The following is a 24,332-nucleotide window of genomic DNA, read 5'->3' as shown; positions in this document are numbered from 1 at the left end:
TATTCTATCTTTTCATGTGACAACACTGAAGAAATGACACTTTGCTACAATGTAAAGTAGTGAGTGTACAGCTTGTATAATGGTGTAAATTTGCTGTCCCCTCAAAATAACTCAACACACAGCCATTAATGTCTAAACCGCTGGCAACAAAAGTGAGTACACCCCCTAAATGAAAATGTCCAAACTGGCCCCAGTTAGCCATTTTACCTCTCCGGTAGTTTTACAAGGTCTCAGGTGTGAATAGGGAACAGGTGTGTTAAATTTGGTGTTATCGCTGTCACTCTCTCATACTGATCACTGGAAGTTCAACATGGCACCTCATGGCAAAGAACTCTCTGAGGATCTGAAAAAAAGAATTGTTGCTCTACATAAAGATGGCTTTGAGAAGATTGCCAAGACCCTGAAACTGAGCTGCAGCATGGTGGCCACTGGCCAAGACCACACAGCCATTTAACAGGACAGGTTCCCCTCAGAACAGGCTTTGCCATGGTCGATCAAAGAAGTTGAGTGCACATGCTCAGCGTCATACCCAGAGGTTGTCTTTTTGGGAAATAGACGTATGAGTGCTGCCAGCATTGCTGTAGAGGTTGAAGGGGTGGAGGATCAGCCTTTCAGTGCTCAGACCATACGCCGCACACTGCATCAAATTGGTCTGCATGGCTGTCGTCCCAGAAGGAAGCCTCTTCTAAAGATGATGCACAAGAAAGCCCGCAAACAGTTTGCTGAAGACAAGCAGACTAAGGACATGGATTACTGGAACCATGTCCTGTGGTCTGATGAGACCAAGATAAACGTATTGGGTTCAGAGGGTGTCAAGCGTGTGTGGTGGCAACCAGGTGAGGAGTACAAAGACAAGTGTGTCTTGCCTACAGTCAAGCATGGTGGTGGGAGTGTCATGGTCTGGGGCTGCATGAGTGCTGCTGGCACTGGGGAGCTACAGTTCATTGAGGGAACCATGAATGCCAACATGTACTGTGACATACTGAAGCAGAGCATGATCCCCTCCCTTCAGAGACTGGGCCGCAGGGCAGTATTCCAACATGATAACGACCCCAAACACACCTCCAAGATGACCACTGCCTTGCTAAAGAAGCTGAGGGTAAAGGTGATGGACTGGCCAAGCATGTCTCCAGACCTAAACCCTACTGAGCATCTGTGGGGCATCCTCAAACAGAAGGTGGAGGAGCGCAAGGTCTCTAACCTTGATGTCGTGATGTCATCATAGAGGAGTGGAAGAGGACTCCAGTGGCAACCTGTGAATCTCTGTTGAACTCCATGCCCAAGAGGGTTAAGGCAGTGCTGGAAAATAATGGTGGTAACATAAAATATTAACACTTTGGGTCCAATTTGGACATTTTGTCTTAGGGGTGTACCCAATTTTGTTGCCAGCGGTTTAGACATTAATGGCTGTGTGTTGAGTTATTTTGAGGGGACAGTAAATTTACACTGTTATACAAGCTGTACACTCACTACTTTACATTGTAGCAAAGTGTCATTTCTTCAGTGTTGTCACATGAAAAGATAGAATAAAATATTTACAAAAATGTGAGGGGTGTACTCACTTCTGTGAGATACTGTGTATATACTGCTATATACTGCTGATGAGAAAAGGTATTTAGCAGTTTATATTAACTATAATAATTGCATTTCCATGTTCTGTGTACTGTGGGAGACCAGATATAGTGAATGCAGGTTCCTGGGTTTAGTAACACTTTAACATAGGGGTCTTCAAACTATGGCCCTCCAGTTGTTCAGGCACTATAATTCCCATCATGCCTAGTCATGTATGTGAATGTCAGAGTTTTACAATGCCTCATGGGATGTGTAGTTCCACAACAGCTGGAGGGCCGCAGTTTGTGGATCCACAGGTTGAATCTCGGCTGGTTGCTGCTGAACCGGCTGAGATTGGAACCGTGTATGGCCGGCCCTAGCCAAGAAATTCCAAGTTCCAGCAAATTAAACTGCGTGTAACTTGATCTAACAAATATAATTGTGTCCCGGTTGCGTCGCTATCCATACAGTTCGGCTTATGTATAATTACAAGCTTAGGGGGCCTGTATCTGGCACAGAGCCATCTGGCATAAAAGCCATGTTTCCTTTTTTTTTGGCAGCAGTACAGTAACCGCCTCTTCACCCTCAGCCTTGGCCTCTCTCCCTTCCTCCGGGTCTCAGAACTGATTGTGAATCTTCTCGTTCCGTACACAGAAACTGCTCACCAACCCCTCCCGCTCTGTCCTGTTCATCCGTCAGGTAAGAGGCACTTTTCTGACTGTACGTGGCACAAATGCGGGCGATCCGCCCAGTCTTAAAGTGCATGTACAGCCAAAACATTTCATTTTTTAACTAATCTTCAGGCCTAAAATAATTTTTCAATCATGTGTGCAAAAACAGAAAAATGGTTCTAGGAGAGAAAGGGTTAGTTAGTTAGTTAGTTAGTTAGTTAGTTAGTTAGTTAGTTAGTTTCCATCGCATTGGTGTCTGCGAGGAACACACAGGGTTAATGTGTAACGGTCTTTTGGGACACATTTGCAGAATGGAAACATGAACTTTAACGCCAAGTCTATAGGAATGCAAATCCCACTTGTAAGTAAGTGGATGTCAAATGTTTTATGTTTATTGAATGTTCTACTGAGTTCTCTTTGATTTACACCACTGCGCTGCGCAAAAGTTTTAGGCAGGTGTGAAAAAACGCTGTAAATGAAGAATGCTTTCAGAAATAGAAGTGTTAATAGTTTATTTTTCATTTTTATTTTTTTGTCATTCCTTTATTTAACCAGTTCTGGACTGGAAGGATTTGCCCCCTTAACCTCCCTGGCGGTATGATTCTTTTGGATTTTAGGTGCTGAAAGCGGTACCATTATTTTGCATGTAATACTTGTGAATGAGCAGCACAAACCAACTGTATACATTTATTATATATATATGTATATATACGTATATATATATATATATATATATATATATATATATATATATATATATATACGTATATATACATATATATAATATATGTATACATATATATATATATATATATATATACGTATATATACATATATATATAATAAATGTATACAGTTGGTTTGTGCTGCTCATTCACAAGAATTACGTATATATATATATTTACATAAAAAGTACAGTAAAACTGCAGGAAAGGGCACTGGGGGGCAATGTAATGTGAATTTTTTTTATTTTGAATTGTATCAGTGTGTTTGGTGAGTTTTACATTTGAATTTGCCGCCAGTTCCACCCCCCTGCGAACGTCACGTCGCCGGAGACGGAAGCCAGGGCTCGCAGACGATCGGGAGGAAGCTCCGCCGCCGCATACCGCCCGCATACTTCGCTGGATCCCGGAGAAAAGGTAAGTAAAACCTCTACCAGGATCCATCGATCTTCCTAGCGCTACCCCGAGTGTGGCTCGGGGTTACCGCTTTTGGCTCTAAAATCTAACCCTGGGTCACGCTCGGGAATACCGCTAGGAAGGTTAATGATCAGGCCCTATTTTGCGATTCGGCACTGCGTTACTTTAACGGACAATTGCGCAGTTGCGCGACGCTGTACCCAAACGAAATTTACGTCCTTTTTTTCCCCCCCACAAATAGAGCTTTCTTTTGGCGGTATTTGATCACCTGTGCGATTTTTATTTTTTGCATTATAAACAAAAAAACAGCAACAATTTTGAAAAAAAATTCTGCTACATATTTTTGGTAAAAAAATCACAATAAGCGTATTTTGATTGGTTTGCGCAAAAGTTATCGCGTCTACAAACTACGGGAAAGATTTATGCAATTTTTATTGTTTTTTTTTTTTACTAGTAATGGCGGTGATCTGCGATTTTTTGCGGGACTACAACATTGCAGTGGACAGATCAGACCCCTAACTGACATTTTTACACTTTTGGGGGGACCAGTGACATTACTACAGTAATCAGTGCTAAAAATATGCAGTGTCACTGTAATAATGACACTGGCAGGGAAGGGGTTAACACTATGGGTGATCAAGGGGTTAAATGTGACCCTGGGGGAGTGATTCTAACGGGAGGGGGGCGTGGCTTCTGAGATGACCACAGAGACATGTAATCCTATATAGCAGGACCACATGGGTTCTGCGATCATCCCATGGAGAAGGACAGTCGGCTGTGTTTACAATAGCCGACCGTCCTTCTCTCTCAGCGGGGAATGATCAAGAGTGTTAGACGGCCATCGGAGCTGCCTGACACAAGCATCGGCTTCCCCATGACGATCAGGGGCGGGAGCGTGCAGCCAGCAGGCCTCTTAGTTCCTCTCAGGCGAGCGACGTAGGTCTACATTGTTCTGCCTGTACGAGCCACCCTGCCACAGTAAAAAGGTGGTGGGTGGTCAGGAACTGGTTAAAGAGGTTGTAAACTCAAAAAAAAAAAAAACTGAAACAAAAAAAAACCTGTAAGACAAAGGCATAATGAGCTAGTGTGCATCGCATACTAGCTCATTATGAAAATACATACCTTAGAACATGGGTGTCCAACCTTTTGGCTTCTCTGGGCCACATTGAGTGTGGAGAAATGTTCTCGGGCCGCATATAAAATATATACTATATTTAAGGTATATAAGTAATAAAATGTCGCCGCACCCTTCCCACGCCCCCTGCACTAATTTAGCACAACTAGAGGATGATCAAATGAAATGGAATCAGTATCCAGAGGTTTACTTCTTCTGAGAGATAATAAACCACCATGACCACTTCAGTGTTTTGAAGTGGTCATGGTGGTAGGAGTCAGAAACATTGCACATTCTCGCTTCCCCCCTTCGAGGCAGCCTCTGCCTAACCTTAGTTGTAAGCTGCTGTGGCCATGCCCCCGATCCAACTTCCTTCCTCCCCAGCAAAAAAAAAATATTGTCAGGGGGCAGTTGGCCGCATTGCCTGCGGTTCTGGGCCGCATGCGGCCCCCGGGCCGCAGGTTGGACATGCCTGCCTTAGAACGAAGCCCCCACAGTGCCGCCCACTCAGCAGTAACACAGCCTACATTTTCGCCCGTCCTACTTCCTGGTTCGCATCCTCCGGCCATCTGATTGGCTGGAGGCGCGATGACATGCGCGCGGGAGCCACCGTTTATGGCACAGGGCTCTGAAGGAAGGGCACGGGTGGCTGTTCCTTCAGATCGCATGCGCCGATGACGTCATCGGCTGCAAGAAAAGTAAATATCTCCTAAACAGTGCAAGTTTAGGAGATATTTGCAGTACCTATAGGTAAGCCTTATTATAGGCTTACCTATAGTTACAACTTACAGAGGGGGGTTTATAACCTCTTTAACCAAAGGTTACATTGTACAAACCAAGGTAGGGGTAGAGCAAATCACAATGACGTAAGTCGGCCGAAAACATACAGTAAACATCAGCAATAGGACTACAAAGACAGCTCAACAAAACATATTATAGATCAGAGTTTCTCAACCTCTTTTTTTAGTCAAGGCACCCTTTAAAATTATGGACAGTCTCGAGGTACCCCATTCTAAAATATAAAAAACTTTTCTGATAGTTTTACATAATGCAACAACATCCACACATGTAGGACACCCAACGTTAGAGGTTTTCTTCAAAAGCAAATACACTTTTGTACATTGGAACTGACTAGTGTTCCAATGTTTCTCTTCTCCCTCCCTTTCTCTCCATCAGTCAGCTAATGTGAACCCAGTGCTGATGGAGAGAGGCAGAAGAGGGTCAAACAAGGATGCTGCGGAGGCAGCAGACATCTTCCTTATTAACTGATGACATCATTGGTTGTTAGGATGCCAGTGGCTAGAAAGTCGTAATGGTGCACAATGAAAACCCATGGCTTTATGTAACTTAAAAGCAGGCTTCATCCACCTGCTGGTTTGTATACAATTTTTGATCAATGTTTTTTGATCAAGGCACCCCTGAAGAAGCCTCAAGGCACCCTGGTAGAAAAAGGCTGTTATATATAACATGACAAATTTCAAGTCAGATAAGTAAAACATAGCCAGGAAGACATAATGGTAAATAACTCCAGCCCATATGGAAAGGCTCCAACGTAATATTGCAAACGTGTTGGATACAGAATTAAGAATATTGGGGTTGAAATAGATCCCCCAGGGGGCAATTACCCAAAAAAGAGGGGCGGGGGGGGGGTACGGTCCACCAAACATGATCATGTACATAAGAGCAGTAAGAAGACTGCAAGGGAGAGGTTTGCAAACTGAAATGTGTATAAAAACAAAAAAAAAGCAACATACTACTAAAAGAGATGGGGAAAAATAGATGGAAAAGGGGGAGGGGAAGCACATATGGAGGAAAAAAACAAGGACTTAAAGAGACATGATGGACCATAGCAATGGATTGGCCTCTCAGCAGCCCATGTTGCAAGACCTCCTGTATATAGGCATTCGTGAAAACAAAGTGCTGCCATGGTCTCCAGGTGTCACGAAAGGACTCCTCCTGAATATGAAGGGTAGCCGTAAGGTCTTCCATGTCCCTGAGTTTGTTCATTTTAGAGAACCAGAGAGACTTTGAAGGCGGGTGCAGAGACCTCCAACACAGAGGAATACATGCCTTGGCCGCATTTAAAAGCTTGATGGTAAGAGAGGTCTTGTATTTTTTTTGATGGGCCGTTGCATATGGTGCAGCAAGCATGCTGCAGGGTTGTCCGTCATGTCGACGTTAGTCAGGTGTTTGATAGTACTGGTCACTGCTTGCCAGAAAGGTTTAAGTTTCGGGCATTCCCAGAAAATTTGCAACATGGTACCACGGCCAGAATTGCCCTTCCAACACGTTTTAGGCACCTGTGGAAAAAACAGTGTAGGGTTGTGGGCACCCTATACCACCTTGTCAAAAGTTTTCTGGACCTTCGTAACTATTGAGGATTTATGCGCAAAATGGAGGATTTTCTCTTTTTGAGAGTCGGTAAATTGCGTAGCAAGGTCAGATTCCCACCGAGAGAAAGGTAAAGGTAAAATTGGACGCCAGTCGAATCAGGGCAGCGTAGATGATAGAGAGCCTATGGCAGGTCAGTTCCCTCCTATGGCACATACATTCCAGCTCCGTAAGCTGACGAGAGATACTTGGTAGACGAGAGAATTTATGAAAAAAGTCCCGAAGCTGAAGACTCCAAAAGTCTAAGAGGGGGTCTGCAGCAGAAGCAATTGCAGCGGGGGAGAGTTTACCATCTGACTCCAAGAAGTCCCAGAGACTAGGGATCATGGGATCATGGGAGAAGGTAATGGGGAGATCGATGTGCAATGAAAAGCCTCCCTGGACACCTGTAATGTGATTCCTAAGGTAGGATGAATACTAAGCACCTTCGGCAGTGGCGAGGCAATCCACGGCCAACTCTTTGCCGGTGAGTCCTCCAACTCCATGGCCACCCAATGCTTTGCCTCAGTATGGCAATGCCAGTCAACCAACCTAGTGAGGTGAGGCGCTCTATAGTAGGCCTGTATATCAGGTAAGCCCACACCACCCTGAAGTTTGGGAAGATGGAGAAGCTGGAGTTGAAGGCGGGGTTTCTGATGTGACCAAACAAACTCTCGGAACATGGAGTTTATGCATTTGAAAAAAGAGAGAGGCAAACAGATAGGGAGAGCCTGCCTCTGGTAAAGAATCCTGGATAGCACTGTCATCTTAAGGGCACTACAGCGACCAAACCATGTCAAAATGAGCATGTGCCAGTGAAGTAGATCAGCCCGCAATCGCATAACAAATGGGTCAAAATTGGCTGCATAAAGGGCAACAGGGTCTGAGGTAATGTTAACTCCCAGATAGCAGATGGTATCAGTCGCCCAACCAAAGGATAAGGAAGGACGAAGGCTACCAGCCGTGGCCCGGTCTAACGACATAGAGAGAGCAGAGGACTTGGACAAGTTGATTTAAAATTAGATAGGGTGCCATAAGTACGCAATGATTGTTACAACTTTGGCAGAGACACCAGTAGGTCAGTCAAAAAGAAAATCAGGTTGTCCGTAAAAGCAGCGACCTTGTGACTAGATGACTTCTGATATCCCGCCATTCAGGGATCCGCCCGAACTATACAAAGAAAAGGTTCTAAGGAGAGAAGGAAAATGAAGGGCGAAAGGGGACAACCTTGGCGGGTTCCATTTGTGATCATGAAAAAATCAGGACATGTTTAGTTGACCTTGACCGAGGGACAAGAGTAGAAGGAAGATATCCAACCCAGCATGGAAGACCTCAGCCCAATATGTTCCAGGGCGGCACAGATAAACTGCCAACTGACCCCCTATCAAAAGCCTTCTCCGCATCCTTAGACAGCAAGAGAAGGGGGTGGCGGGTAGTTCTGGCAGCATGGATCAGGTTCACGACTCGCATTGTGTTATCTCATGGCTTCCGTAAAGGTACAAATCCTGCCATTGTGCTGGGTCAAACACATAAGAAGTGATTGGGGGTCATAGTTAGTAAGTTGGCTCTAGGTTACCCCATCCAGGGACAAGTACGCTGTTAAGGATGTGATTCATTTCTTGCTGCTTAACCACCCCTTGTGGGAGCCCAGTCGGGGTTCCAGGGGTATGGACTTATACTTCTCATCTAAGGACTCTAAAGGACATTCACACCTATTTAAGGTATGACTACCTCATAGGGTTGCCTCCCTTCCGGGATTCCCCGGGCAGTCAAGGTTTTGAATCATGTGTCCAGGTTTCAAACCGCCTGAAACCTGGACACATTATTTAGATTGGACTGTGGCTTCAAGTAACAGAGTATCACAAGCATTGAGTGCATAGGCATGCGCACGGGCCGAGTGTGTCTGAGCTCACCTTTATCACCAGGATTGCCAACTGTCTGGAGGGCTAACTGCAGTTGTCTTAGCCGAGTGTCTGTGGAACTCTCTTTCAATCTGCCCCCCGCATGAATGGGAGAGGAGAGAGGGCTCGATCTGCTTCTCCTCCTCCTGCCCCTATCCCTCTGTGTTTACCCACACACACTCCAATACCCAGCACGCTGTGCCTCAGAAAAGGGATGTGTGGGTGGGAGATTTGAAGCCCAGCAGCTAAAGTTGTGGATAAAAGGTGCTGATGCCTGAGCCTCCATCCTCGGGTGAGGGAGCTCACCATCCACTGTCTGTGACTGAAGTCTCCCCCTTCCCTCTCTTCTACCTAAAGTGAGGGGGAATCAGATGCAAGGGGTGCTCTACAGACTCTGATGTAAGGGGAACCCTAACTTAAGGGGGAATGCTGGGATGAAATCGGGGGCTTTGGTGAGCAGAAACCCCTCTACATCAGAGTTCCTCTTTACACCAGAGTCCACGGCATTCCCCCTTAAAAAAATATTTTGGTGTGTTTTGCTTGAAAAAATGGAGGCAACCATACTACCTCATGGGGCAGGGGCACCAGGAAAATACCTAATGGGCACCAAGGGGCACTTAGAAGATCTTGCACAAGAATGTGTATTGAAGACAACTTGTTAAACTGTTCACCTATTTTTAACCCCCTCAAGCCTGAAGACTTTCACCCCCCCCCCCCTGCCCAGGCCATTTTTAATGTTGCAAATAAATAATCTTTCTCCATAAATTTAGGCCAAAATGTATTCTGCTACATTTCTTTGGTAAAAGTAATCCAAATCAGTGTACTGTATACTTTCTAGTCTGTGTGAAACGTATACAGTCTGCAGACTATGATAACCCATTCACCCTGGGTTTAGGTATTCTAGGTTATACAACAACTAATGCCCCCTCTGACCTTCGCTTACTGTCATCTATCGATTCCTCGGATCTCTCCCCCACCACCTAGTTTAAAAGTCCCTCTAACTTTTTTACCATCTTTTCTCCCAACAGAGCTGAACCCAGTGCTGTATTTTGGCCTAGGCCAACAAGGCCCAGGCCTAGGGCAGCACTTTGCAGAGGGCCATCAAAAAAGTCCCCTCCACCTTAGACTCTATTGGCCACTAGTTGCTAGAGCTGCCTCTCTCACCCCCCTCTCTCTCTCTCTCTCTCTGTCACCCCCTCTCTCTCACCTACCCCTCTCTCTCTTTACCTCTCATCCCCCTCTATCATCCTCGTTCTCTCTCTCATCCCCCTCCCGCTCTCATTCCCCCTCTCTCTCATTACCCCTCTCTCTCATCCCCCTCTATCATCCTCGTTCTCTCTCTCATCCCCCCTCTCTCTCATCCCCCCTCTCTCACCCCCCTCTCTCTCCCTCACATCCCCCTCTCTTTCTCTCTCTCATCCCCCCTCTCTTTCTCTCTCTCATCCCCCCCTCTCTCTCACCCCCTCTCTCTCTCATCCCCCCTCTCTCTCTCACCCCCCCTCTCTCGGTCTCTAATCCCCTCTCTCATTCCCCCCTCTCTCTCACCCCCTCTCTCTTTCTCATCCCCCTCTCTCTCTCATCCCCCTCTCTCCCTCCTCCCACCCCCTCTCTCATGAGATCTCAGGGGTTCAGGCTGGGACTTGTAGTCTTTCAGTATTTGAGGGAGTCACATCCATTAAAAAGGAAGGAGTGGGGCACATTTACATAGGAGGGGGCGCCCAATTTTAGTCTTGCCTAGAGCAGCACAAAACTAAAATACACCACTGGCTGAACCCTCACCATTTAGGTGCAGTCTATATCTGCTATAGAGCCCGTAACCGACTGAAAAGTCTGCCCAGTTCTCCAGGAACCCAAAACCCTCCTTCCGGCAAGAGTTCCTCATCCACTTGTAAAGTTCCCTAATCTCCTGCCGCCTCTCTGGTGTATCTTGAGGTACAGGCAGTATTTCTGAGAATACCGCCTTGGAGGTCATTTTCTTCAATATAGTCCCTAAGTCCTTGAAATCATTTTTTAGGACGCTCCACCTTCCTCTAACTTTGGCACTTTCCCCAACTCCACATGGCCCCCAGCGTCCTCTCCTCCTGTTCCCTAATCACATGGTCCCCAGCGTCCTCTCCTCCTGTTCCCTAATCACATGGCCCCCCGCGACCTCTCCTCCTGTTCCCTAATCACATGGCCCCCAGTGTGCACTCCTCCTGTTCCTAATCACATTGCCCCAAGGCGTCCTCTCCTCCTGTTCCCTAATCACATGGCCCCCAGCATCCTCTCCTCCTGTTCCTAATCACATGGCCCCCAGGCGTCCTCTCCTCCTGTTTCCTAATCACATGGCCCCCAGCATCCTCTCCTCCTGTTCCTAATCACATTGCCCCAAGGCGTCCTCTCCTCCTGTTCCCTAATCACATGGCCCCCAGCGTCCACTCCTCCTGTTCCAAATCACATTGCCCCCAGCGTCCTCTCCTCCTGTTCCCTAATCACATGGCCCCCAGCGTCCTCTCCTCCTGTTCCTAATCACATGGCCCCCAGCATCCTCTCCTCCTGTTCCTAATCACATGGCCCCCAGGCATCCTCGCCTCCTGTTCCCTAATCACATGGCCCCCAGCGTCCTCTCCTCCTGTTCCCTAATCACATGGCCCCCAGCGTCCTCTCTTCCTGTTCCCTAATTACATGTCCCCAGCGTCCACTCCTCCTGTTCCTAATCACATTGCCCCCAGCGTCCTCTCCTCCTGTTCCCTAATCACATGGCCCCCAGGCGTCCTCTCCTCCTGTTCCTAATCACATGGCCCCCAGCATCCTCTCCTCCTGTTCCCTAATAACATGGCCCCCAGCATCCTCTCCTCCTGTTCCTAATCACATGGCCCCCAGCGTCCACTCCTCCTGTTCCCTAATCACATGGCCCCCAGGTGTCCTCTCCTCCTGTTCCCTAATCACATGGCCCCCCAGCGTCCTCTCCTCCTGTTCCCTAATCACATGGCCCCCAGTGTCCTCTCCTCCTGTTCCCTAATCACATGGCCCCCAGCGTCCTCTCCTCCTGTTCCCTAATCACATGGCCCCCAGCGTCCTCTCCTCCTGTTTCTGCTCCCTGATCCTTGCCTCTTCCCACTAACCACACGGTACCTGGTGTACGCTTCTCCTCCTCTTTATCACATGGTCCTTGGTGTGGTGTGTCCTCTCTTACTGCTCCCATTTGAAAATCACTCAGCCATACTCTCAACCCTCAGTACTCACAGCACTCACAGTTACTCACAGTCCTCAGTACTCACTATGCCTCCCAATTACTCCAAGCCCTCAGTACCCACAATGCTCCTAGTTACTCAAGCACTCAGTACTCACAATAATCCCAATTTCCCACAGCTCTGAGTTTTCACACTGCTCCCAATTACTCTCAACCCTTAGTACTCACACTGCTCCCAATTACCCCCAGCCCACTGCTCCCAATTACTCCCAGCTAATAGTACTCACACTGCTCCCACTTACTCCCAGCCCTCAGTACTCACAGTGTTCCCAATTACTCACAGCCCTCAGTACTCACAATGCTCCCAATTAATATCAGCCCACAGTACTCCCACTGCTCCAACTTACTTCCAGCCCTCAGTACTCTCACTGCTCCCAGCCCTCAGTACTCTCACTGCTCCCACTTGCTCTCAGCCCTCAGTACTCACACTGCTCCCAATTACTCCCAGCACTTAGTACTCACAATTCTTCCAATTACTCACAGCACTTAGTACTGATACTGCTCCCAATTACTCACAGCCCTCAGTACTCACAATACATGCTTGTATGGTGTATCACAGGAACAGGGCCCCTAATAAGAGGACAAAAAGTTTTAGAGAAGATACAATACAAATGTCTAACGTGCAGCGAAGCTATTCAGAGGAGGCTATATTGTCGTTACCAATGATCACAGTACTGGGGTCTACTTTGTATGTGCATAAGCAACCAGCCAGTTGGGAAGTGATGTGACTTGACAAACATGATGGAAGGCCCTGCTAGTGAAGGAGCTTGTGTGGTTAGGCTCCTTCCCTAGCCACCAGAACCTCAATACTGGGCATCCTAGGGACCCAGCCTGGAAGTCACGGAAGATGGAGTGATGCCTCAGGAGAGAATAAGCATGGGTTATATAAAGAGATGAGCTTCCTAGTATTCAAGTGTAATATGAAGATCGATGCCACTGGGAGTGAAGTGACAGGTCACCAGGCTGTTGGAGTCCTGTACAGGCTCAGTGGCTCTGAAATGCTGCACAAAAGTATGAGAAGAGTTATGAAATGTAATGAGGAATTGATGTCTGTAATGAGGAATTGATGTCTGTAGTGAACAATGTAATGTGTATAGAAGTTGGGCCATGGATACAAGTAGTTAATTGTTGGCTTGGAAAAGCATTGCATCGCCTTAACGCCAGTTTTTTGGTAAACGGCAGCCGCGGCCCACCTTTGGGAGCACTAGCGAGCATTTTCTCCTGGTCCCACATGGGCGCAGTCAGCCCTGCCCACACCCTTGAAGCAGGTGAAAAGAAATATCAAATGCAGATCAAATAGACCTGTCAATGAATTCTGAATGATCTCAGAAGCTTCTCAAACTGATGTCATTGATACAAGGCCAAAGCCCCTCAACACAGGTCCTAAAAGAGTTTCAGGTTGTAACATTCAAGGCCATCCTATATCAATGGCTAAGAGAAAACAAAATCCTTATTGTGCTGCAATGTAATATATTTTTTAAATTTTATCATATATTGTTCTGCAAAAAAAAAGTATGCAAAAAAAAAATTTAAATAAAGAATGCTGTTCTGTGTTTTATGGTGAAGGTTATTGCATCTAATTGTCAGGAAGTTTTCTACAATAACTTTTTCATGTTTGTACAGCAGACCGTTCTGCAGACATGAGCCGCCCTCCGATAAAAATTGTCAGTGGGATGCCGATCCTGGGACCCTTTGCAGAAAACTGGGCGAATGTTCAGGTTTTCCAGGCCAGAGAAGATGATATCATGATCAATACATACCCAAAGTCAGGTGAGAGACACATGCACCCTCCAAAAAACTTTTCTAACCCTTCCACACTCCATCCAAAATGTAAAAAATGTTGGCTTTAGATTCACCCTGATAGGGCCGCTGTATAGTAAACTCTGGCTGGGGGCTATGGATTTTTGCATTTTGTACATACAAGTATTTCCCCATTAATGGTTTATGAGTCACTTTGTTCTTTCCCAGGAACAACCTGGATGAGTGAGATTTTGGATCTGATCCTCAATAGTGGAGACACAACGAAGACAGCCAGAGGTGCAATATATGATCGGGTGCCCTTCCTAGAGTATGCCGTCCCTGATATGCCCATGGGTAAGTCAGAACACACATTTTTTTTTATTTTCCTAAGCCAAGAATAAAACAAGCTTTCCAAAGGTCTGAGGAAGCAATTGATGGGCTGACGATACAGCAAAGCATAGCACATCATTGCCAACCCTTAGAAAAGGTGGTCAGGCATTATAGCTGGCTTCTGTGTTCTTCACCTATAGCGGCCCTCTTTCCCACAAGGCAAGCAGGCCTACCAGTACTTGTTTGCCCCCAGGACTTATATACAATGCTATAGTGTCTGGCTATCACAGCAGGGCAGGCGTTAACTGAGCACAGCCAACAGGTACTTGTGGCTGGCTGACAGGCAGAGTGGTCAGCGACAGTTTGGGTTCTAGGTAGGCTGAGTTCTGAGCATAGTCAATATCCAAGCTGAGGTCATCAGCAAGGGAATCCAAGTTAGCAGGCACAGGAACAGGGCAGACAAACAGGGAGATTGAACCGTGTGTTAGAAACACTATCACAAGCAAGACACTGAAGGTTTGGCTGGTTTGAAACCGGTTTGGTCTCCACCCAGAGACTGGCTACATCAATTACCTTGCAGGTGGACAGGCAGACAGGGAGAATACAGCTGAGCCAAAACCAGGATGCTGGAGTGAGACCAGCAGCTGTCATGGAACAGGAGCGCCACACACTCCTGACACTATCCCAGAGTAACACGTTACTAAAATAATGAACCGTACACTGCAGAGGCAACACATAACTTTTCTACAAAGGTGCACTCCTCCACCTTTCCTATTTCATTGAATAATGCTGACATCATATGAAGAAATGTAGGTCACTTAAGACCTACACACCCCTGTATAAAGTGAGTAAGCCATTGTGGACAAGCCATTGACACTACTTAACCACTTGACCTCCGGAAGATTTACCCCCTTCATGACCAGGCCATTTTTTGCGAAACGGCACTGCATTACTTTATAGAGCATAAAGTATGTCTGGACAGCCGCAGTCTATTGCAAATATTTATTGAAAAGAGGAAAAAAATACCACAGCATACAGAGGTCCAGATCAAAGACAGCTGACGCGATTCACACTACTAACAGTGCTTAGTCGTAGCTATAGTGTGCATGACTAATAAAAAGTTATATAGATAACTGACAATTACATGGTAGTCATGTGACACTGTACCCAAATAGAATGTATGTCTTTTTTTCCCCACTAATAGAGCTTTCTTTTGGTGGTATTTGATCACCTCTACGGTTTTTATTTTTTGCGCTATAAACAAAAAAAGACCAACAATTTTGATTAAAAAAAAACAATATTTTTTTATTTGCAGAAACACAGGATCAATGCCGTCCCTTCTGACAGAACGACAATCTGCCTTATTTACAGGTTGTCGTTCTGCCTGTGTCCTGAGTAATCAATAGGTGCCGATGGACATAGAGTCCGTGGTACCTGCCGCTGGGCTCCCGCTGTGTGTGGACACAGTGGTAGAGGGTCACCAGCAGAGTGCGGGCGCCCCAGACCTGGAAGTGTCAGATCACATACTAGGTACGTGGTTTGACATAGAGCGGCCGTCCTGCTGCAGAAAATGTACGGTGGGTGGCCCGCAAGTGGTTTTCACTTGAACACTTAAAGTTGAACTTTAGCTTAAAAAACCTTTTCTCTACATATTTAGTTACGTTACTTACCTGTAATGAAGTATGTCCCACAATGCACAGGTTCCTGGATTCTGTGGAAATCTTCACTGCAGGGCTGCCCTGTCCTGTTGCTGCCCTGTCCTGTTCCTGCTGCTAAACTACTGGTGATGTAGGGGTTAACAGCTTTAAATCTCTGGGCTCAACTGCACTAAAGATAAGTCACCTTCTCCTTCCCTCTCCTTATTGAGAGAGGTTCTTTTAATAACTGCATAATCTATGTAACACTGTGCACAGTTACTGAGATGCAGAACTCTATTTGCCCACAAGATGGCAGTATCCATCACTTTGCTTTGCCAATGCCTTAATACAAAAACTCAAAGCATTCTGGGAGATGTAGTCTGGAAGTAGGACTTTCTACACAATAATGCTGAAGTTACAACTACAAAGTCCACAAGCACCAGCCAAGGGGAGGGACATTACAAAAGGAAAAGCCAGGGATGAAGCCAGGCAGCTGGGGAGAGACATGCCAGCTAGAAGGAGTGTGTGTATGACTGTTCCGAGCTGTGCTGTCTGTACCAGGCTGGGTCAAGCTGCATTTAACAGAGCTGTTGGAGAGCCAAGAAGTGGACTGTTGTGCTGTGTGCTGAGCCATGGAGACAGTTCTGGGGAGATCCTTCATCATCCAACCCCAGGGAGGAGTGCCTGCCCGCAGACTTCCAAAGCCGCATCACCATTTAAGGAGGCCTCTTGCTGCATGACAACCTGCATCCCTCCCAGACAGCTGCAGGAGAACTGGGTGAGAGGGTCACCGACCCATATTTCACTGCTACGCAAAACAGCTAGTCTTTGCTGCTTCGCAGACCTACTTGGGCCATAGCAATTTCTGGACACTCTCTTTGATCAGAGTTAAAATAAATATTAAATAATATTGTAAAAAATATTGCTGCCATCTATTGCTTTAAGCTGCCACCCTTTTTACACTGAAGCTACCATTGAACTCAGATAGTTGTCCCGGATTCACAATTTCCTTCCTGCTTAACAGACCCCTTGCTTCAACAGCCTTTTACCTTTGCTTAGACATAAGGAGCACTCCAACTGACTAAGTTCTACCATTTCTTTATGGAACTTTCCCATTGACTTCATATTTTAAAGTGAACTTCCCTTCTGACCTCCCATCTTAAAGCGAACTGTGAACCTCTTCATTGACTCCATACATTAACCACCTCAGCACAGCTCTCTAGTTCTGGGAGGGAGTCCATGGGTGTCTTCTCAGTATGTGCCTTCCGCGTGCCCCCTGGGTTGCACATCAGACACGCTCTGGGATCACTGTGTCACAGTGGCCCTTTACCATGTGATCAGCTGTGTCCAATCACAGCTGATGACATGTAAACCAACTTGTCGGTTAACGGCATTCCTTTCCTCACACGCTGTCACTGTGTGAGGAAAGCAGAGCCGGTAACTAGCAAGGCTTACAGGGCACATTTACACTGCCCATTGCCCATCAGTACAGTCTCATCAGCGCACATCAGTGAAGAAGAAAAATTACTTATTAGTAGGGTTGAGCGAACACCTAGATGTCCGTGTTCGACGGGTTCGGCCGAACTTTAAAAAAAAGTCCGGGTCCGTGTCCCGGACTTTTACCGAACTTTTCCCGGACACCGAACCCCATTGAAGTCAATGGGGACCCGAACTTTAAGGCACTAAAATGGCTCTAAAACACCAAAGGAAAGGGCTAGAGTGCTGCAAATGGCAGCAAAACGTAATTAAGAGCATGGCAAGTGCTCTGCAAACAAATGTGGATAGGGAAATAACTTAAAACAACAAAAAAAAAAACAGAAAAATAAAACAATGTTCTTCTTCATCTCTGAAGGACGAGGCCCATATGGAGTAGGAGGGAGGTTGAGGTGGTGGTGGATGTGGCGGTGACATAGGCGTGCGCACAGGGTGTGCTGGGTGTGCCTGGGCACACCCTAATCACCTAGGGCACATAGCATTGCCAGTGAGGAGATGGGAAAGATCTCCCTGGGACCTGCTCTGCTCTATTTCTCCTTGCCTACAGGTACATGGCCCCGATACATTACTCTCCCTGCTGGCAAACACATGCATGTGTATTTCAACTTTGGGGTGCACACCTTAATGCAATAGGCTGCGCACACCTATGGGCGGTGTAGGTGGAAGCGGCGGTGGAGGAGGACCAGGGCCGGATTAACAGCATCATGGGCTTGGTGCTGAGGATTTTGAAGGGCCTTAAGGGCCGTGCCTTGCCATGCACCCAGAGGAGGAAGGGTGCAGCCATGCATGCCTAATTCAACATGGGATGCTGTCTCTGAAGCCCATAAACACATCCATGCATCGCCAACTGTCCCTCCTTGTCCGGCCTTCACGCTGTGTGGGGAGGTTCTGAGGGTGCTGCCTGGGGAAGCGAGCATAGAAGCCAGACTTCTGTGTTTACAAGTGACAGAAGAGCGGTAACAGTGAATATGGCCAACCCGGGGCCTATATAAAAGGTAGGGGCCTGGAGCTGCAGCTCCAATAGCCCCTACATTAATCTGGCCCTGAGGAGGAGGACGAGGTAGCCAACACTGCTTCTTTTCAAAAATTTTAAATGAGGGTACACCCCAAAAGAGTGAGAAAGAGCAAAAATGGAACAATGGGTGGGTAAGGTCGGTATCCATTGCTATTCTGCATAAGGTACGGAAAAGTCCCGTGGGATCCATGCCTGGTTCATTTTAATGAACGTGAGCTTGTCCACATTGTCTCTGGACAGGCGGCTGCGCTTGTCTGTTATAACGCCCCCAGCCGTGCTAAATACCCGTTCAGATAATACACTGGCTGCAGGGCACGCCAGCACCTCCAAGGCGTAAAGGGCAAGCTCAGGCCATGTGCCCAATTTGGAGACCCAGAAGTTGAAGGGGGCAGACCCGTCATTCACTACATGTAGGCGTGTGCACACATACTGCTCCACCATGTTGGTAAAATGCTGCCTCCTGCTAAGACGTTCCATCTGAGCTGCTGGTGCTGCTGTTTGTTGTGGCGTGCTGACAAAGCTTTTCCACATTTCGGCCATGCTAACCCTGCCTTCTGAGGTGCTGGCGGTGCCCTGGTTGCGTTGGCGACCTCCTCCTCCTCCTCCTCTGCCTTGTGCTTCCACTGTGGCCCCGCTGTCAGATGGGAATGCCAGCAGCATGGCGTCTACCAGCGTGCGCTTGTACTCGCGCATCTTGCGATCGCGCTCCAGTGAGTGAATTAAGGACGGTACGTTGTCCTTGTAACGGGGATCCAGCAGCGTGGCCACCCAGTAATCAGCACAAGTTAGAATGTGGGCAACTCGGCGGTCGTTGTGGAGACACTGCAGCATGTAATCGCTCATGTGTGCCAGGCTGCCCAGAGGCGACGAAAGGCTGTCCTCTGTGGGAGGTGTATCGTCCGTGTCCTCTGTATCCCCCCAGCCACGCACCAGTGATGGCCATGAGCTGGCCTGGGTGCCACCCTGCTGTGAACATGGTTCCATCTCCTCCTCCAGCTCCTCCTCCTCCTCATCCTCCTCATCCTCCAGAACTGTGCCCCTGCTGGACAATTGCGTCCCTGGCGTTTGCGTGTGCAGGAACCCACCCTCGGAGCCCCTTGCGAATGACTGCCCTGAAAGCCTTGGAAATGTTACCTCTTCATCCTCCTCCTCCTCCTCATCCTGTGCCACATCCTCTTCCATCATCGCCCGAATTGTTTTTTCAAGGAGGCATAGAAGTGGGATAGTTAAGCTGAGAACGGCGTCATTGCCACTGGCCATGTTGGTGGAGTACTCAAAACAGCGCAACAAGGCACACAGGTCTCGCATGGAGGCCCAGTTATTGGTGGTGAAGTGGTGCTGTTCCGCAGAGCGACTCACGCGTGCGTGCTGCAGCTGAAACTCCACTATGGCCTGCTGCTGCTCGCACAGTCTTTCCAGCATGTGCAAGGTGGAGTTCCACCTTGTGGGCACGTCACATATGAGGCGGTGAGCGGGAAGGCCGAAGTTACGCTGCAGCGCTGCCAGGCGAGCAGCAGCAGGGTGAGAACGCCGAAAGTGCGCACAAACGGCCCGCACTTTCTGCAGCAGCTCTGACATATCGGGGTAGTTTTTAAGGAACCTCTGCACCACCAAATTCAGCACATGCGCCAGGCAAGGGATGTGCGTCAAACCGGCTAGGCCCAGAGCTGCTATGAGATTTCGCCCGTTATCACACACCACCAGGCCGGGCTTGAGGCTCGCTGGCAGCAACCACTCATTTGTCTGCTGTTCCATGCTCCTCCACAACTCCTGCGCGGTGTGTGGTTTGTCCCCCAAACAGGCAAGTTGTAAAACTGCCTGCTGTCGTTTACCCCTGGCCGTGCTGAAGTTGGTGGTGAAGGTGTTACGCTGTCCGGATGAGGAGGCGGTAGAGGATGAGGAAGCGGAGTAGGAGGAGTTACGAACAGGAGGCAAACTGAAGCGCCCTGCAATCCTCGGTGGTGGAAGGACATGCGCCAAATTGCTATCCGCCTCAGGCCCATCCGCCACTGCATTTACCCAGTGTGCCGTTAGGGAGATATAACGCCCCTGACCGTGCTTACTGGTCCACGTATCCGTAGTTAGGTGGACCTTGGCACAGATGGCGTTGCGCAGTGCACACCTGATATTTTCCCCCACTTGGTTGTGCAGGGAAGGGATGGCTTGCCTGGAAAAGTAGTGGCGGCTGGGCACGACGTACTGTGGGACAGCCACCGACATAAGGTTTTTAAAACTGTGCGTCTCCACCAGACGGAATGACAGCATTTCAAAGGCCAATAATTTTGAAATGCTGGCATTCAGGGCCAGGGATCGCGGGTGGGTAGGGGGGTACTTCCTCTTCCTCTCAAGTGTTTGGGAGATGGAAAGCTGAACGCTTCCACGGGACATTGTGGAGATGGTTGTTGGTGACCCAGGTGGTGGTGTTGCTGACAGATCGTCTGTTTGCGGGGTGGCAGGTGCCGGTATCACTACAGATGTGGCTGGAGCGGCCGAGACTGCAGCAGAAGAGGAAGCAGGATGAGCCAGAGACGTTTCTTGGTTTTGAAGGTGTGTACTCCACTGCAGCTCGTGCTTTGCACTTAGATGCCTGATCATGCAGGTTGTGCTCAGGTTGAGAAGGTTCATGCCTCGCTTCAAGCTCTGATTGCACAGGGTGCAAACCACTCGTGTCCTGTCATCAGCACATTTTCTAAAGAACTTCCACGCTAGAGAACTCCTTTGAGCTGACTTTGGTGCGCTCGTTCCCTTGCTGCGTTGGGCAGTAGCGGGCGTAGTGTCTAGGGCACGGCCGCTCCGCTTCTGCACCCTGCTCCCTCTTCTGCTGTGCTGGTGGCTCTGTGCGACCACCGCCTCTTCCTCCAAACTACTCAGGTCACCTGCATGACGTTCATTCCATGTGGGGTCGAGGACCTCATCGTCCTCCACATCATCTTCCACCCAGTCTTCACCCCTGCCCTCCTTGTCGGTCTCCACAATGCTGAACGCCGCAGCAGTTGGCACCTGCGTTTCGTCATCATCGGAGACGTGCTGCGATGATCCTTGCATGTACTCATCTTGAGAAATAAGTGGTTGGGCATCGCTGCACTCAATCTCTTCCACTTCTGGGGCAGGGCTAGGTGGATGGCCCTGGGAAACCCTGCTGACAGAGTCCTCAAAAAGAATAAGAGACTGCTGTATGGCTTGGGGCTCAGACTGCTGGCCTGATTTGCAAGGGGGTGAGGTGAAAGACGGTTGGACATTGGCTGCAGGTGCCAACTCTGACCTTTCTGCAGTAGACTGGGTGGGAGACAATGTGAAGGAACTGGAGGCACTGTCAGCAGCAAACCAATCTACTATCGCCTCAACTTGTTCTGGCCTCATCACTTCTAGGGGCGTTTGATGCCCTACCAAATACTGATGCAGGTTCTGTCGCCTACTCACACTTGAGGAAGGTGTTTCACTTGTGCGTGTAGCTGGCACAGATCGACCATGTCCTCTCCTTGCAACAGGAGCTCTACCAGCAGCACCACGACCCAGGCCACGGCCCTTATTTGACGGTCTCCTCATATTTCTGTAATTTAAGATCTTGCCCTAGAAAGGTTTTTATTGAATAGCGGAATAGAAAATATGATCCAAAAAAAGTGTATGTATATCACACGTACACAACCACACTAGGCCCCAATTACTATTGTTTGTACCCCTAAAAGGCTAGATGAGGAGTAGGGGGAGTATGGAACAGGCAGCACCCTCAAACCTTCAGAAGTATGAGATGAACCCCAACAACTTGGAAAGGTGGATCTCTCTCACACGTACCGACACAGACTATCCCGCAATTCAATTGATCCTCAAAGGTTTTTATTGAATAGCGGAATAGGAAATATGATCAAAAAAAGTGTATGTATCTCGCACGTACACAACCACACTAGGCCCCAATTACTATTGTTTGTACCCCTAAAAGGCTAGATGAGGAGTAGGGGGGGTATGGAACAGGCAGCACCCTCAAACCTTCAGAAGTATGAGATGAACCCCAACAACTTGGAAAGGTGGATCTCTCTCACACGTACCGACACAGACTATCCCGCAATTCAATTGATCCTCAAAGGTTTTTATTGAATAGCGGAATAGGAAATATGATCAAAAAAAGTGTATGTATCTCGCACGTACACAACCACACTAGGCCCCAATTACTATTGTTTGTACCCCTAAAAGGCTAGATGAGGAGTAGGGGGGGTATGGAACAGGCAGCACCCTCAAACCTTCAGAAGTATGAGATGAACCCCAACAACTTGGAAAGGTGGATCTCTCTCACACGTACCGACACAGACTATCCCGCAATTCAATTGATCCTCAAAGGTTTTTATTGAATAGCGGAATAGGAAATATGATCAAAAAAAGTGTATGTATCTCGCACGTACACAACCACACTAGGCCCCAATTACTATTGTTTGTACCCCTAAAAGGCTAGATGAGGAGTAGGGGGGGTATGGAACAGGCAGCACCCTCAAACCTTCAGAAGTATGAGATGAACCCCAACAACTTGGAAAGGTGGATCTCTCTCACACGTACCAACACAGACTATCCCCCAATTTAACTGATCCCCAAAGGTTTTTGATTAAATAGCGGAATAGAAAATATGATCCAAAAAAAGTGTATGTATATCACACGTACACAACCACACTAGGCCCCAATTACTATTGTTTGTACCCCTAAAAGGCTAGATGAGGAGTAGGGGGAGTATGGAACAGGCAGCACCCTCAAACCTTCAGAAGTATGAGATGAACCCCAACAACTTGGAAAGGTGGATCTCTCTCACACGTACCGACACAGACTATCCCGCAATTCAATTGATCCTCAAAGGTTTTTTATTGAATAGCGGAATAGGAAATATGATCAAAAAAAGTGTATGTATCTCGCACGTACACAACCACACTAGGCCCCAATTACTATTGTTTGTACCCCTAAAAGGCTAGATGAGGAGTAGGGGGAGTATGGAACAGGCAGCACCCTCAAACCTTCAGAAGTATGAGATGAACCCCAACAACTTGGAAAGGTGGATCTCTCTCACACGTACCAACACAGACTATCCCCCAATTTAACTGATCCCCAAAGGTTTTTGATTAAATAGCGGAATAGAAAATATGATCCCAAAAAAGTGTATGTATATCACACGTACACAACCACACTAGGCCCCAATTACTATTGTTTGTACCCCTAAAAGGCTAGGAGTAGGGGGAGTATGGAACAGGCAGCACCCTCAAACCTTCAGAAGTATGAGATGAACCCCAACAACTTGGAAAGGTGGATCTCTCTCACACGTACCAACACAGACTATCCCCCAATTTAACTGATCCCCAGAGGTTTTTGATTAAATAGCGGAATAGAAAATATGATCCCAAAAAAGTGTATGTATATCACACGTACACAACCACACTAGGCCCCAATTACTATTGTTTGTACCCCTAAAAGGCTAGGAGTAGGGGGAGTATGGAACAGGCAGCACCCTCAAACCTTCAGAAGTATGAGATGAACCCCAACAACTTGGAAAGGTGGATCTCTCTCACACGTACCAACACAGACTATCCCCCAATTTAACTGATCCCCAAAGGTTGTTGATTAAATAGCGGAATAGAAAATATGATCCAAAAAAAGTGTATGTATATCACACGTACACAACCACACTAGGCCCCAATTACTATTGTTTGTACCCCTAAAAGGCTAGATGAGGAGTAGGGGGAGTATGGAACAGGCAGCACCCTCAAACCTTCAGAAGTATGAGATGAACCCCAACAACTTGGAAAGGTGGATCTCTCTCACACGTACCAACACAGACTATCCCCCAATTTAACTGATCCCCAAAGGTTTTTGATTAAATAGCGGAATAGAAAATATGATCCCAAAAAAGTGTATGTATATCACACGTACACAACCACACTAGGCCCCAATTACTATTGTTTGTACCCCTAAAAGGCTAGGAGTAGGGGGAGTATGGAACAGGCAGCACCCTCAAACCTTCAGAAGTATGAGATGAACCCCAACAACTTGGAAAGGTGGATCTCTCTCACACGTACCAACACAGACTATCCCCCAATTTAACTGATCCCCAAAGGTTTTTGATTAAATAGCGGAATAGAAAATATGATCCCAAAAAAGTGTATGTAT

At 47.5% G+C, this 24,332-nt stretch overlaps 1 protein-coding gene across 2 annotated transcripts in view; it reads left to right on the top strand.

The window, feature by feature from the left end:
• The first annotated feature begins 2,130 nt into the window (after positions 1-2,130).
• Positions 2,131-24,332, top strand: part of LOC309558163 (sulfotransferase 1 family member D1-like) — a 46,763-nt gene continuing 24,561 nt past the window's right edge. The window contains exons 1-3 of one of the 2 annotated variants that reach the window (XM_082261173.1): positions 2,131-2,250; positions 13,605-13,748; positions 13,947-14,072. In XM_082261173.1, the coding sequence (XP_082117299.1) occupies positions 13,619-13,748; positions 13,947-14,072 (256 nt within the window). In that variant the 5' untranslated portion in view covers positions 2,131-2,250; positions 13,605-13,618. Of the gene's footprint in view, positions 2,251-13,601; positions 13,749-13,946; positions 14,073-24,332 lie in introns of both variants that reach the window. The other variant, XM_082261172.1, reaches the window with a different exon arrangement.

This window comes from Pelophylax lessonae, assembly GCF_965119305.1.
Source record: "Pelophylax lessonae genome assembly, chromosome: 6".
Taxonomy (NCBI): Eukaryota; Metazoa; Chordata; class Amphibia; order Anura; family Ranidae; genus Pelophylax; species Pelophylax lessonae.
This window is presented reverse-complemented; position numbering and strand designations above follow the sequence as displayed.